Below are 12,793 nucleotides of genomic sequence, written 5' to 3'. Positions count from 1 at the left end.
ATAATATTAACTCTAGACAAAGTACAAATCAAGAAAGTGGCTCACTAATTTAACCCCGCCTGCTTGCTTAACTTTCAGGTAAAAACGTAAAATGAGTAGGAACGAATCATGCTTACACTATGAAATGTTTTCGGCTGCCGCGTGCAAGAAATCTCTCTGCAAACTAAAGAGACAACGCTAAACTGGCGACGCAGGTGGGAATTCTGATCAGCAAGCCTGTTAGAGGATCGACAACACAATTGCAACCACCCTGATTCAATCATCTCACACAAGCCAAGTTAACTGGCATATAGCATGTTTCCACAAGCTTACATTTATGGCAAAAGCACCGTCAATATGAATTCATATCCAAGAAATCAAAGTAGCTTTCATACTGTATAAATTTCATATCACAGGGAAGAATAGACAAAAAGGAATGATACGTGTATCCCAGCCTACAACACCAAATAGTTATGCAGAAACACTGTCGCCTAAAATAATCGAAAACAAATGGGTTAACTTGCACTCTTACATCCCTCAAGAATGAAGAAATGGAAGAGGAAATTTCCTAACTCAGTCAAGGGAAAACTCAACTAAGGAAGAACTATCCTTCCAACCAGGTTGCAAATGATACAATTCTGACTGTATTGCCCAGCAGTTAGAAAATGTTGAACCCCGACCGAAACTGGCGACACTGCCTGCTGTAAATGAATGAACTTACTGTAACATGCAAAGCACCTCGGGTTCCTCCGAGAATTTGTCACAGAATGCCAGGATGAACTAAAATGCCATACGACCAGCAAGCCTACTTTCGGATATCCGTCTGTCTATAGCAGCATCAATTGAATTCATCTGCAAAATAAAGCAACATAAATATCAGAAGACAGCAGTCATCACCATTCATGGACAACTCATACATCAAGCTTTTCATCCTCGAAGATACCAAATATTGCAGAAGAATCTGACCTGAGCCAAGCCTGAATGGACTGATCGATCAATAAAGTAAATTGTAATGATGCTAACAATAAATAATATCTGTTGGTACATCCTCAGCCCAGCCAAAACCCACATTTAGGAATCGGGAATAAGACAAATGAGCACAATCAGAAATGCGTTATTGTAAATAACCCTCCTCAAGAGAGTTGATGCTAGACTTGTGTATCATTGTTCCTATGGCAACAAGCTTGGGATTGATACAAGGAAAAATGAATACCTACTTGATTTTGATGCCCACAAGTTGGTGAATTGCTTGCAGACTGGAAGATGGCCATTAAAGAAAAATATTGCTCGACATCGACAATGCGATTCATGCAGTAAATTATTTGATTCTAGATTTTTTTTCTCAGGTACGTCAACTCTAAATAAGAAATATAGGAAACTTTCTAAGGCAGTGCCTTCTATATATACCTCATGTACAATCATATCCGAAATCAGGAAGCATTTAGCCTACTTACTTGGTTAGAGGTGCATAGCAACGTCGAATGTTGAAAAGGTAGTGAAGACTTACCTGGCTAGTTTCATCATGCACCTGATACTTTGGTAGGGACATTCTTCTTTCCTCCTGTAAGTGTTTTCAGTAACAACCATAAGAACCATCGCCAAAGGAAGGATAGAAGAAGGTAAAACAAGCAATCAGACATAATAGGAAGAAGTTACCATGGACATCGCCTCATCATCCCAAACTAGATAGACTTCATTAGTGGCAGGCTGGGTTGCTGGAGCTTTATTCGTAATTACTGGAGGAGGTCCGATTGAAGGACCACCAGTGTTTGGACCAGAGGCATACGAATGTGAATTCACCACGGACCCATCTATTATAGAAAAAATGCCATAAAAAAATCAAATAAAAATCCCGTAATACATAAAGGATCAGAATTAAGTGAAAATGACAGAAATCATAACTCACATTCAGAGAACAATCCAATGATATACAGTCATGGACATAATACACATCTTATAGATGAAAACCCTCTTAGAATAAATCATTTCATGTATAGCAGTTGTCGAGCAAAAGAAAAAAAAACAAAAAGGCACAGGACATTGTTTCGCTCAGAGGTTTATACTGAAAGACGCGGAGCTGTCACTTAAGGGTTGATGCATCTCTAAGAGCCAGCTTAGCTCAGTTCAAGTAGTTGCTCAGTGGCCTCGTATGTAAGTTTATGTACATTAATTAAGCATGAAGTAACAGGAAGCTAACATCTACAGCAACTTACAGAGGTCAGGAGACACCAATATCATTCACAGTAGGGTAACTATATTTGAAAGATCTCCAGATAGTGAAAATTGTTGAAGGCCAAACCACATTGCCAATAGAGCAAGACCACATAAAAAAGCAACAGAATATATGGTTCTCTTGATGATCACCATATTTTTCACTCAACCAAATTGACTCACTTTTTTATCTTTAAATCTTTCCAATTCCAGAGAAGCCACACTTTAAACAAATATGTTAATGTCAAACCAATAAAAATGCTTGCAAAATAATTACTATAAAAAACATTGCTACTGATTGCGAGACTCAGGTATGGAGATTTGATCTTTCTATGAGACACTGTTTACCCAACAATGCAAAACATCATTGAATCAGAATCAGATAGACAAGATGGTTTCTCAGACTTATAGTCAGACACAATGTTTCTCGTATTTCAATAATTGGACACCAATAAATCACTCATTCAAAAATATATGTCCGCATTTATTTTCTCGTTTAAGTGCTTCACCTCAGTTTTGAATAATGCTTTTACACGAATCTCCATCTTTTCTAATTTATTTCGACTACTTTCAAGAATCTTACAATTTAATTCAATTCAACTGACATTTCACATAATTGTGGCCTAATAATCAACATTTTGCCTATTTTATTTTGAATATACACTTGACAAAAACCGGGATTATCTAAAGTTGGCATACCAGCATCAAATTTTCTGACACTATGTCAGATGACGATCATGATGCAAGACCAAAATAAAGGAGACTTCCAAGTTTCAACAACAGCAAACTAATAGTGATCGTTGGGATCGAAGAGTTCCAAAGACAATTCAAACCTTTTGAGTAGTGAAGCAGAATACTACCTGCTATTGTTGGACCGACACTAGCATGGGCAACCAAGCTCTTGAGATCTGCTGGGGAATTTTGAGCGATGCCTGGTGGGACATATGGTGTACTTTGCATTGTCATACTGCTATTACCAACTGGAAACAAGGGCTGAGATACAGGAAGAGAAGTACTGGAGGAAGGCAGTCCAGGGGGAGTTATCTGCAACGAAGATGGAAATGTAGCAGATGATGTGGGTGGAACTGCAGCTTGCACGGGAAACAACGGTTGCTGCATTGGAGGCAAAGGGGCAGGCATAGGAGGAGTAACTGAAACTGCTGGATATGGAGGAAACCAAGGTTGTGCACGTGGGGGCATTGCCCAACCACCAGGAGGCACTGATAATGCAGGATTATAACTGCAAAAAGAATAAATCAATGAGCATAAAGTCAGCTCCGCCTGACTTGAAAACACAATATATAATGGAAAACTTTTAAAAGATCTGATGCACTACAACAATCTACAGAGGGCTAAAAATGCTCATCCAGCAAGATATTACATTCACCAGCATACACCTCATTCATTATCAGTTCATGATTCCACCTTTTATTGTGACCAAATTAAATTGTATAAGAACATAATTTCTATCATGTGATGGCCTGATACCCATACTGCACCAGCAAAGCCAAAGGACAGACTGCATTACCACAGGGCATCAAAATTAAGAAAAACAGAGATTCCTAATTTTTACAGCTAAAAACTACTGACAATAAATTACAACATGAGGAGAAATTATGCAGCTCAAAAAGGGATAAAAATAATCAGATAAAACTTTACACCGGCGGCACTGTGCCTAAGGTCGGCTGAGGAGGATATCTGACCCCCAATGCTCCAGGAACAATGTTAGCAGCAAGCTGGGCAGATCGAGGCTCGACTTTGGCAACTTTAGGAGGAGCTTCCTCATCTGCAAAAAGTTCTAAATATTAAGGCAGCGAACATTCATCATTTGCCATCCATTTCTTTTAATGAAAATTTCCCATGCATACTAGACATAGCAAAGTTAGTTCAACTTCTCAAAGAAACCATCAAAACTGACATAATCTAATCATAGAAAGTACCCAACCAGGTCCAAATATTTTACCCCAATGATTGAATCGGTTTTTAAGTCAAAACGAAGACCCAATTGACCTGTTAAAAACGTCAGATACTTATGTATGCAGACTTTGTTTTCCTTTAAGCAAAACTCGACTTAAATTCACAAATGTAACTCTTAAATATACACGTTATTAGGAGGCCAACAAAAAAATGCATTAGGGAATCCAACTATATCACCCCTAATCAAAGCCCTTCAGTACTCCATAAGTAAAATCTCATACCTCTTCTTTTTCTCCTATATAACCCGGCATCACATAAAGTCAAGCAAATTGCTGAAATGTAGACACACAATCCATACTTATTGTATCGTTTGCTTTTAAAATGCAAAGTTCCATCATATAATTCGACACCTCTCTTGCCAAAAAAAACAATAGCTCTACCACAATTTAAGAGTATAAAGATTTCTAGAGAAGTGTTAAGCAAGCGTCCAGACATAAGTGGAACAAATAACAAATCATAAGAGATTATTCAGGGTCCACTGGTCAGCATGAAAAACAAAAAATGATCCACCCATTTTAAATGGATCTACTGTATACTTTAACAGCTCAAAGGTGTAACTGGATCCTTAGCCAATCAATAGGCGCAACACGACTGTATGGCTCTAATAATGATCCCCAAGTGTACGAAACTCCCAGCTATGCAAGTGCCAAGAAAGGTCATTTGCATGACTCGAACCCATGACCTTCCACTCACAAGGGGTTACCCTAATTGTTACGCCAAAGCTAGACCTCTAAAATCCTCATGGCTCTATCGAGGATATCATTACCCCAGAAGATCGAGCATCTTCAAAAGAGTCTAAAAGATAAAAATTCACGGGCATATGATGACTACAAACCAAGTCTTACCTTCAGTTAGCTTAAAAAAATGAATAAGGAAAAAATAAAACACCTAGATAGAAGCACTCCAAGTGCCCAATTAGTTCAAATAGACTTTCTATCACCACATAAATACATAGCGCAGCCACATGCACATATGACGATCCTCACCTTCCTCTCCATAATGAGCAGCCAAGACATCAGGTGGGATTCCTTGCATTCCGTATATTTCGATTTCAGTAGATTCTCTACCAGGCTTAGCATTAGGAACTCTGCATAACAAAAGCACCACAGAATAAACTGTCAAAAATAGAAAGCTTTAGAGCAAGGAAACTAAAGTTGGAAAAGAAAATGAGGACACCGGCCGCTTGTGTGGCCACTTTATCTCGAGTCTTTTGTCAGATTTTTTTATCTGTCGGTGGTAGGTAAGGTTTTTCCTTGGAGAGCTATCTGGAGAGTGAGAGTACCAACTAGACTTTCAATTTTAGTTTGGGAAGCATCTTGGGAGCACATTACACATTAGACAATTTGTAGAAAAGAGGGATTGGGCTGGTCAATAGATGATTTTCTTTGAAAGGGAGAGGCAGAGACGGTGAGACATCTCCTCCTTCACTATCGACGGACAAGCTGAACTGGGCGGCCACTTATCCGTGCACTGGGCTTTCTTGGGTTATAGGAGGATCTGTTGAACAAGAATTATGGGCATGTCAAGGTCTTCTTTTGCCTCATGCTAAGAAAAGGAAGATTTCTTCAATCCCTCTTGCTGTCGTTTGGTTGATTCGGAAAGAGTGGAATAAGAGAGGGAGACACCTGTTTTCATAGCTAATAAAAAGTTGGCTGAAAATCTTACATTTGAGTATAGTGGAAAGTTATGTATGGATGTAAATGCTTTAGTCGACATTGTAGATGATTTGTCCCGTAAATGAGCTCTTTTTCGATACGGGTTTGCACCCCCTTTGGTTCCCCTTAGTAATATTTTCTTTCACCTATTAAAAGAAAAAAAAATCCGAGACACTGGCCAAATCTAATGCATAGTCTATGGAATATACAACTTTAATGAAAAGGCAAACTTCATCCAATCAGAAACCATACTAAAGAAAAAAAAAAGGGAGAAAAACCATCTAATTAAGGTCGCTGTTTCACTTTCCGTGCTCAAACTAGGTGGATTATCACCGTAAACAAAACTGCCTACTTCTCATAAATCCCTAAAAAAAAAAAAAAAACAAGTGAACTTTAAACAATCACCATTCGGTGAGTTCAAGATCATCCCAGCAAATAGAATTCTCATCCACCCCTACCAACCCAAAACAAGCCAAACCTAAAGAGCATCCCAATCCCAAAATTGTCGCCAGGATCAAAAAAATTGGGCAAACTACATAGGACCGGATCAAAAAGATCACTAAATTTCTTCGACAGAACATGATAAAAACGGGAACGACAGGCAACAAAAGAGAAGACGAATTCCGAACCGACGGCACCAATCAAAAAGCACCGGACGATCAAAGCAAACGGGGGAAGGGGAAGGGGAGAGATTTACTTGGTGACGGCCTCCTTGTGGACCTGGAGGACGTGGATGGCCATGCCGGAGGCGGTGGAGAGCTTCTTGTGGCAGGCGTGGCACTTGAAGTGCTTGGCCTTCTGGTGCTGCACCAGGATCTTCTCGTCGTCGAACTCCCGGTCGCAGTAGTAGCACCACACCTTCGAGGCCGCTCTCTTCTTCTTCTTCCCCATGGCAAACCCTCAAATCGGCGGCCTCCGATATCAGACCTCTCTCGATCGATCTCCGTCGAGGCTCGCCGGAGACGGACGGAGGAAGGAGGGAGGAGGAGCTAGGGTTTATGCGTCGCCCCTCTTTCGCGCGCTCTCGGTGAGAATGAGATTGGAGTTGTCCGTCTGGCCGTCGTTGGATCTCTCGAGACGACATATAGATTCTGAGGTTGACGTCAGATGCCCCCCCGCGTTGCTCCAGGGAGCCAATGGGAGGCCGCCGCGTGGCCTGCGGTGGGGTCCCCCCCTACTGCGACGACGTGGCGGGCGACCGGGGGGGGGAGTCCGACTCTGACTCGGACGGCGTCAAAACTTATCTCGCGTCCTCTCGCCCGCTAAACAAATTGTCCAAAATTGATTAATGACACAAGTTATTACAACAATTGATCATCACTCGATATGCCATTGCACGACGCATCATCGCACTGCACGACACATCATCGCACTGTAGGTCTTCATATGACACGTCATCACATGATCTATTGTCGCATAACGCGTCGTTATCTAAATGTTATTTTAAATTACGTATCACTGATGCCATGCCGTTATCATTCATACTACATGCGTTCAAATTTTTTTTCAAAATGCACAAAGTACGATGCGTCATCTAGATGCCATTTTAAATTACGTATCATTGATGCCACGCCGTCATCATTCATACTACATGGTTCAATTTTTTTTCAAAATGCACAAAGTACACGAGGCACACAAAGGTCATTCCCAATGGTATGATCCGATGCGAATCGTTTGCCTGATTCCGCCTTCATACAATTGAAAAACAAGTTCGTATTATGGGAAATCAAAGTACACAAGGCGCAAGAAGGTCACTCCCAAGGTGTGACCCGATGCGAATCTTTTGCCTGATTAGGCCTTCATACAACTGAAAATTCAAGTCATATTATGGAAAATCAAATGATAAAGAAGTTTCAAGGACTTAATTAAGAATATGACATCGAGAGAGTCTTCCGAGGGTGATAACCCTTCTTCACACTTAACCAAACCCCCGGACCATAAATCTCTAATCTCCCAATAGACCAGTCACCTTCAAATGTGCATATGGATAGCTTAGTTCCCTAAAAATTATTGAGGATCCTAAGGTGCAATCGGCCTTAATTAATAGAACCAAAAACCAATTAGTGGTAATTTCAATGTTTTCAAAGCCAAGAAACACTTTTTCGCCCCTTGTAGACCACCTCGAGCCTTGTGATTTACCAAAATAATCCATTTCGAATGACATGTAAACCTCATCTTAGAGTACCAATAAAAGAGTGCACAAATAGAGCCTATTATTTTGTCCTACTATAACTGTGTTGTGACCTTTATGTTTGGCAATCGTAATTACCCATTTTCCACAACAAATCGTTTTCAGAGGCGCTTAATGAAAAATCGACACGTGCTTTGATCATGTATAGTTTTTATTGCTTGAAGGGTGAAAGTTACCCAACTTAATCGGGGAGCTCGACCAAAGTATTCTAAATATCACGGTCGAAGTCAAGTGAGGGTACTAAAGCTAGGCCGAATCTTGCATGAATTTGGCAAAATGAAAGGGGAAATTCAATTTATGAGGGCGGGTGTGAAAGCTTGGAGGAATTCAAGTCAAAAACATGCAAGCACACGAGACAAGTCGTGAGAAGAGTCCTTGCAAGTAAACGTGAAAGTTATGGAATATGTCATGACAAGGGAGTTTCCAATCTAGAGAATGATTCACATGACCACATTAGGCACAACTCAAGGGAGAATCACCGAAAGTGTCCTCAACATATTGCATTTACGCAAATTCAATCATAAACCTTTTAATTATAGTAATTGAGTCCTAAACATTTTCATGTTTTGTCAATTGAATCCATCTAGCCAATTTTGGCTGGAAATTGCTAACGTAGACACTGGCCATCTTCGGTGGCACAGCCGGCGCTGATGTGAACATTATTAAATAACGTTCTGAATGTTTTTATAATTTTTTTCTTATTTTCTTTTCTTTACATTTTCTTTTTTTCCTTGGAGTTAGGGCCGACGAGGCCACTCGATCCTCCCCAATCACAGGCGAAAGTGTCGCGGCCCTTGCCAGCCCTAAGTCCAGGGAAAAAAAGTAAAATAATAATGAAAAAAAGTAAAAAAAAATTATTAAAAAATTATTTAAAAATATCAATGTTAGCCCCAGTCATGCCATGGGCCCGTTTGGTTCAGCATTTGGAAGGGGCTTTCGGCCTCGAAAGCCCCTTGGCCAAATGCAGAACCGTTTGGTTCAGCTTTTCGAATCCGAAAAGCTGAAAGCTAGCATTTGGAATGCTAGGAAATGCTGAAGCCTATTTTTCCCTTCCCAAATTGCCCTCACTCAAATTTCAAAATTCCGATTTTGCCCCTGTTACTGTTCATCTTCCTCACCGCGAGGGTGGCCGGCGAGGGCGGATCTGGCCGGCGAATGGCCAGCAAGGGGCCGGCGAAGGCAACGAAGGGCCGACGAGGGGCCAGCAGGGCGGATCTGGGCGGCGAAGGGCCGGCGAGGTCGCCCGACCCAGGCGACGGCCGCCTGGGTTCGCGCAACCCAGGCGGCCGTCGCCTGGGTCGGGCGACCTCGCCGGCCTTTCGCCGCCCAGATCCGCCCTCGTCGGCCACCCTCGCCGGTGAAGAAGATGAACAGTATAGGGGCAAATCGGAATATTAAAAATAAAAGTTGCCAAAGCCCTTTGCAAAAAAAAATTTACCAAACACTATTTAGGCCAAAGTAGCTTTACAAATTTTTTTTTACCAAACACCACTTGCATTTTCCCAAGTGACTTTCACCTAAAGGTATTTGCATTCCCCCGAATAGTATTTGAAAAGCCGAACCAAACGGGCCCCATGTAGGATGGCCACGGATTTTCGATCAAAATTAACCAAATTGACTCAATTGGCAATTGGTAAAAAGTGAAAAGGTTTAAGATTCAATTGGCTCAATTCAAAAGTTTAGAATTGAGTTGGCACAAATGCAATAAATTTAAGATTTGTTTGGGAGGAAAGAACACTAGAAATGCCAAAACTTGTGTACGGCACTCACTTTAATGCCAAAAGTTTCCGCCGAATCACTTTAGTGCAAACCTTTTTGAAAAATGATCACTTAAGTGTCAACTCCGGTTAATTTGGCCGGAAATCCAACGTGGCATTTTTTTATTAATTTCTGAAGCCGATGTGGCTCGACGGAAGTTTAGTCAGCATGTACAATCAGCATATACACTTTAAAACAATGTAGTTTAACATGTACACTTCGATTTTTTAAATATTTTTTTTGATTTTTTGTTTTTTTTTCTTGTCTTTCTTCTTCTTCTACCTTTGGCTGGTGACTGGACACCGGCCATGGCCAGCCGCCTGGCCTCGCTCGAACGAGGCCACCGTCGCCTGCTATAGGTAAGGCCCGGGCGACCCTCACCTGGCCGAGGGCGGGCGAGCCCCGGTGAGGCCAGCCCTCGCCGGATCTGGCGAGGGGAGCCCTCGCTGGGGCTCGCCCACCCTCGCCCAGATCTGGGTTAGGCGAGGTGAGGCGAGGCCAACCCTCGCCTGGGCGATGGCCAGCCTCACCGAGGCTCACCCGCCCTCGCCTAGGAGCCTCACCTGGGCGAGGGTGGTTGAGCCCCGGCGAGGGCTCCCCTCGCCAGATCCGGCGAGGACGGCCCTCGGCGAGGCCGCAGTGGCCTGGGTGAGGGTCGGCCTCGCCGGATCTGGCGAGGGGAGCCCTCGCCCAGATCTGGGCTGGGCGAGGCTGGCAGTTGCCTGTGGTAGGCGATGGTGGCCTCGTCCGGGCGAGGCTAGAAGATCGGCCATGGCTGGTGGCCAATGTCCAGTCACCGGCCAAAGGTAGAAAAAGAAAAAAATCAGAAAATTATTTAAAAAATCAAAATATACACATGAAAATGTCACATAGACTGATTTTTTTATAAAAAAAACGTAACTTAGATTAAAATTTTAATTATAAAAGCCACGTATTAATTTGACCGGAATTTCTCGCAGTTGGAACTTAAGTGATCGTTTTTTCTCCGATTTGAAACTTAAGTAATCCAGCGAAAACTTCTGGCACTAAAGTGAGCGTCGTACACAAGTTTTAGCACTTCTAGTATTCTTCTCCAGTTTGTTTGGTAATTTTCCCCACAGCCCAATATCTTGTTGGGCATGAAGCACATGACCACACTAGGCACAGCCCACTATCTTGCTGGGCTTATAGCCTCATCTTCTTTAACAAGAAGCAACCAAGTTAATCAGATTTGAGGATTATTCCAAACTTAACCAGTTGAGTTATTCGTTTGTGTTCTCCACTTAGTTTGTAATTTCCTATATAAAAAGTTAAGAATAGTTTCGTGGTTAGTAACTCGTTCACGTGACTAGCAAGTTCCTATATCAGAAACTAACTAGTACGAAAAAATTATCAATTTGATCATAAACCTACCATACAAATATCAATTCAGTCCTGAACTTTTTAATTTTGCCATTGTAATCTTAAACTTTTACGAGAAATTCTGATGTAGTCCTTCCGGTCAATTGATGTTGGAAATTACTGACATGGCGTTCAATTATCGCCGGCCGTCCTAAGTGGCACGCCGATGTGGACAAAACGCCACATCAGCGATTTTTGACATCAATTTTCCGGAGAGACTACATTGAAATTTTGCCGCAATTGTTCATGACTACATCGGCAAGATTGAAAAGTTTAGGATTGAATGGGCATCCGCACAATAGAACTAAGATCGAATTGGTGATTATCATTAACTATTAGTATATGGTGATAATTCAGAATACTCGTACGGACCAGTACCTTTCTACGACGCGGCTTACTTGTACTTATATTCAACAATTGGCAACTTTGACGTGAGGGCAATAATTTTCCTTTTCATAATAGCAAATCGAAGTGAAGTTGTGTAAGCAAAGATTGCGCCGTGGCAAATGGCAATAATGCAATGGACTTTGATGCCTCGGCCCCTTCTTTTATTGCAGGCTTTGTGCCCACTTTAGTGTGTAAGGATAATAAAAATAGATTTGGCATCGAGTGGTCACAAAGGTGATCAAAGGGCACGTACTTGTTAATGGTCAGGACAGCTAATAAACCACCTAATGCAACACCATTTAAACAAAATTGGACCATGCAGAAGCAAATCTAAAAGGCCTAATTCCCTGAAAAACCCCCAACTTTAGGTTTAGATCCAAATCTACCCCAAACTCTTTTTTGTCCCTTAAAAAACCACAAACTTCTAATGAGTTCCCAAACCTACCCCACCGTTAGGTTTCCGTCCAATGTACACGTTAAAGTCCACGTACCTGTCTAACTTTCTTATTCGTTTTTTTCCTTTTCATTTTCTCTCCCCCCACCCTCGCCCAAGTTCCACATCATTGACTGTTGGAACTCTCCATCTTCTCTCTCTCTCCATCGAACCCAAAGCAAAGGTTAGCAGAAAATTTTCATTTTCTTCTTCAGCATCCGGAGGACCATGAGTCCACAAATCGTATGGTGGTCCGCACCCTGTACAAGGCCTCATGGCAGGTTGATGCTAGCGAAGGACTCGAGGACACTCGACTTGTCGGAAGACCGGTTGCCGACGATGACGATGCCGGGGGTCTGGATTCCCTACTCCATGACCAAAAGGTGTGGAAGCTTGTCGAGCAAGGGCAGATCTGGGTGTTGTAGGGGAGAGAGAGAGAGCTCATGACACACAGAGAAGACCAAATGAAATTACCTGCTTGCGTTCTCGGGACCTCGTCGGCAATTCTTGGTTCTTGATCATCCTCCTCTGCTTCTGCTGCGTGGCCTTATTCACCGGCTCCTCCACGGCCCTCCTCTTCCCTCTCTCGACCATCAATCTCCCCACAATTCCGCCATTGTTGTTACTAACGCCGTCGCCCACGCCCACGCCCACCGTCCCCCCCACCTGAATCAAATGCCCGTTCAAATCCCCCGCCGCGTCCCCGCAGTAACCCCTTGCTCCCCCACCACCACCACCACCACCACCAGTCCTCACGTCCTCTTCCCTCACAGCCCCGTTCTTCATCAGGAAATCCTCTAGAGTCAGCTCCTCCTCTAACAT

General features: G+C 42.5%; 2 protein-coding genes across 3 annotated transcripts; both read right to left on the bottom strand.

The window, feature by feature from the left end:
* Nucleotides 1-345: 345 nt before the first annotated feature.
* LOC115686384 (protein SUPPRESSOR OF FRI 4) lies at nucleotides 346-6,785 on the bottom strand. 2 transcript variants are annotated; one of them, XM_056307492.1, is made up of 8 exons: nucleotides 6,520-6,785; nucleotides 5,154-5,254; nucleotides 3,850-3,976; nucleotides 3,207-3,430; nucleotides 3,051-3,122; nucleotides 1,636-1,790; nucleotides 1,487-1,540; nucleotides 346-831 (listed from the first exon to the last, which is right to left on the bottom strand). In XM_056307492.1, exons 1-8 carry the CDS (start codon nucleotides 6,711-6,713, stop codon nucleotides 760-762), a joined length of 999 nt encoding a protein of 332 aa, XP_056163467.1. In that variant the 5' UTR covers nucleotides 6,714-6,785; the 3' UTR covers nucleotides 346-759. The 2 variants fall into 2 exon arrangements, with proteins under 2 accessions (XP_056163467.1, XP_030467512.1); XM_030611652.2 differs by having other exon boundaries at nucleotides 3,051-3,430; nucleotides 6,520-6,784.
* Nucleotides 6,786-12,243: 5,458 nt separating this feature from the next.
* LOC130136905 (bZIP transcription factor 12-like) lies at nucleotides 12,244-12,793 on the bottom strand. Its single transcript, XM_056307483.1, has 2 exons — nucleotides 12,446-12,793; nucleotides 12,244-12,336 (listed from the first exon to the last, which is right to left on the bottom strand). Exons 1-2 carry the CDS (start codon nucleotides 12,791-12,793, stop codon nucleotides 12,244-12,246), a joined length of 441 nt encoding a protein of 146 aa, XP_056163458.1.

The sequence above is a fragment of the Syzygium oleosum genome, unplaced genomic scaffold, assembly GCF_021117445.2.
Source record: "Syzygium oleosum isolate NSW1041296 unplaced genomic scaffold, Sole_v2.1 Sole_v2.54, whole genome shotgun sequence".
In the NCBI taxonomy this organism is placed as follows: Eukaryota; Viridiplantae; Streptophyta; class Magnoliopsida; order Myrtales; family Myrtaceae; genus Syzygium; species Syzygium oleosum.
The sequence above is the reverse complement of the archived record's forward strand: the minus strand, read 5'-3'. Positions and strand labels throughout refer to the sequence as shown.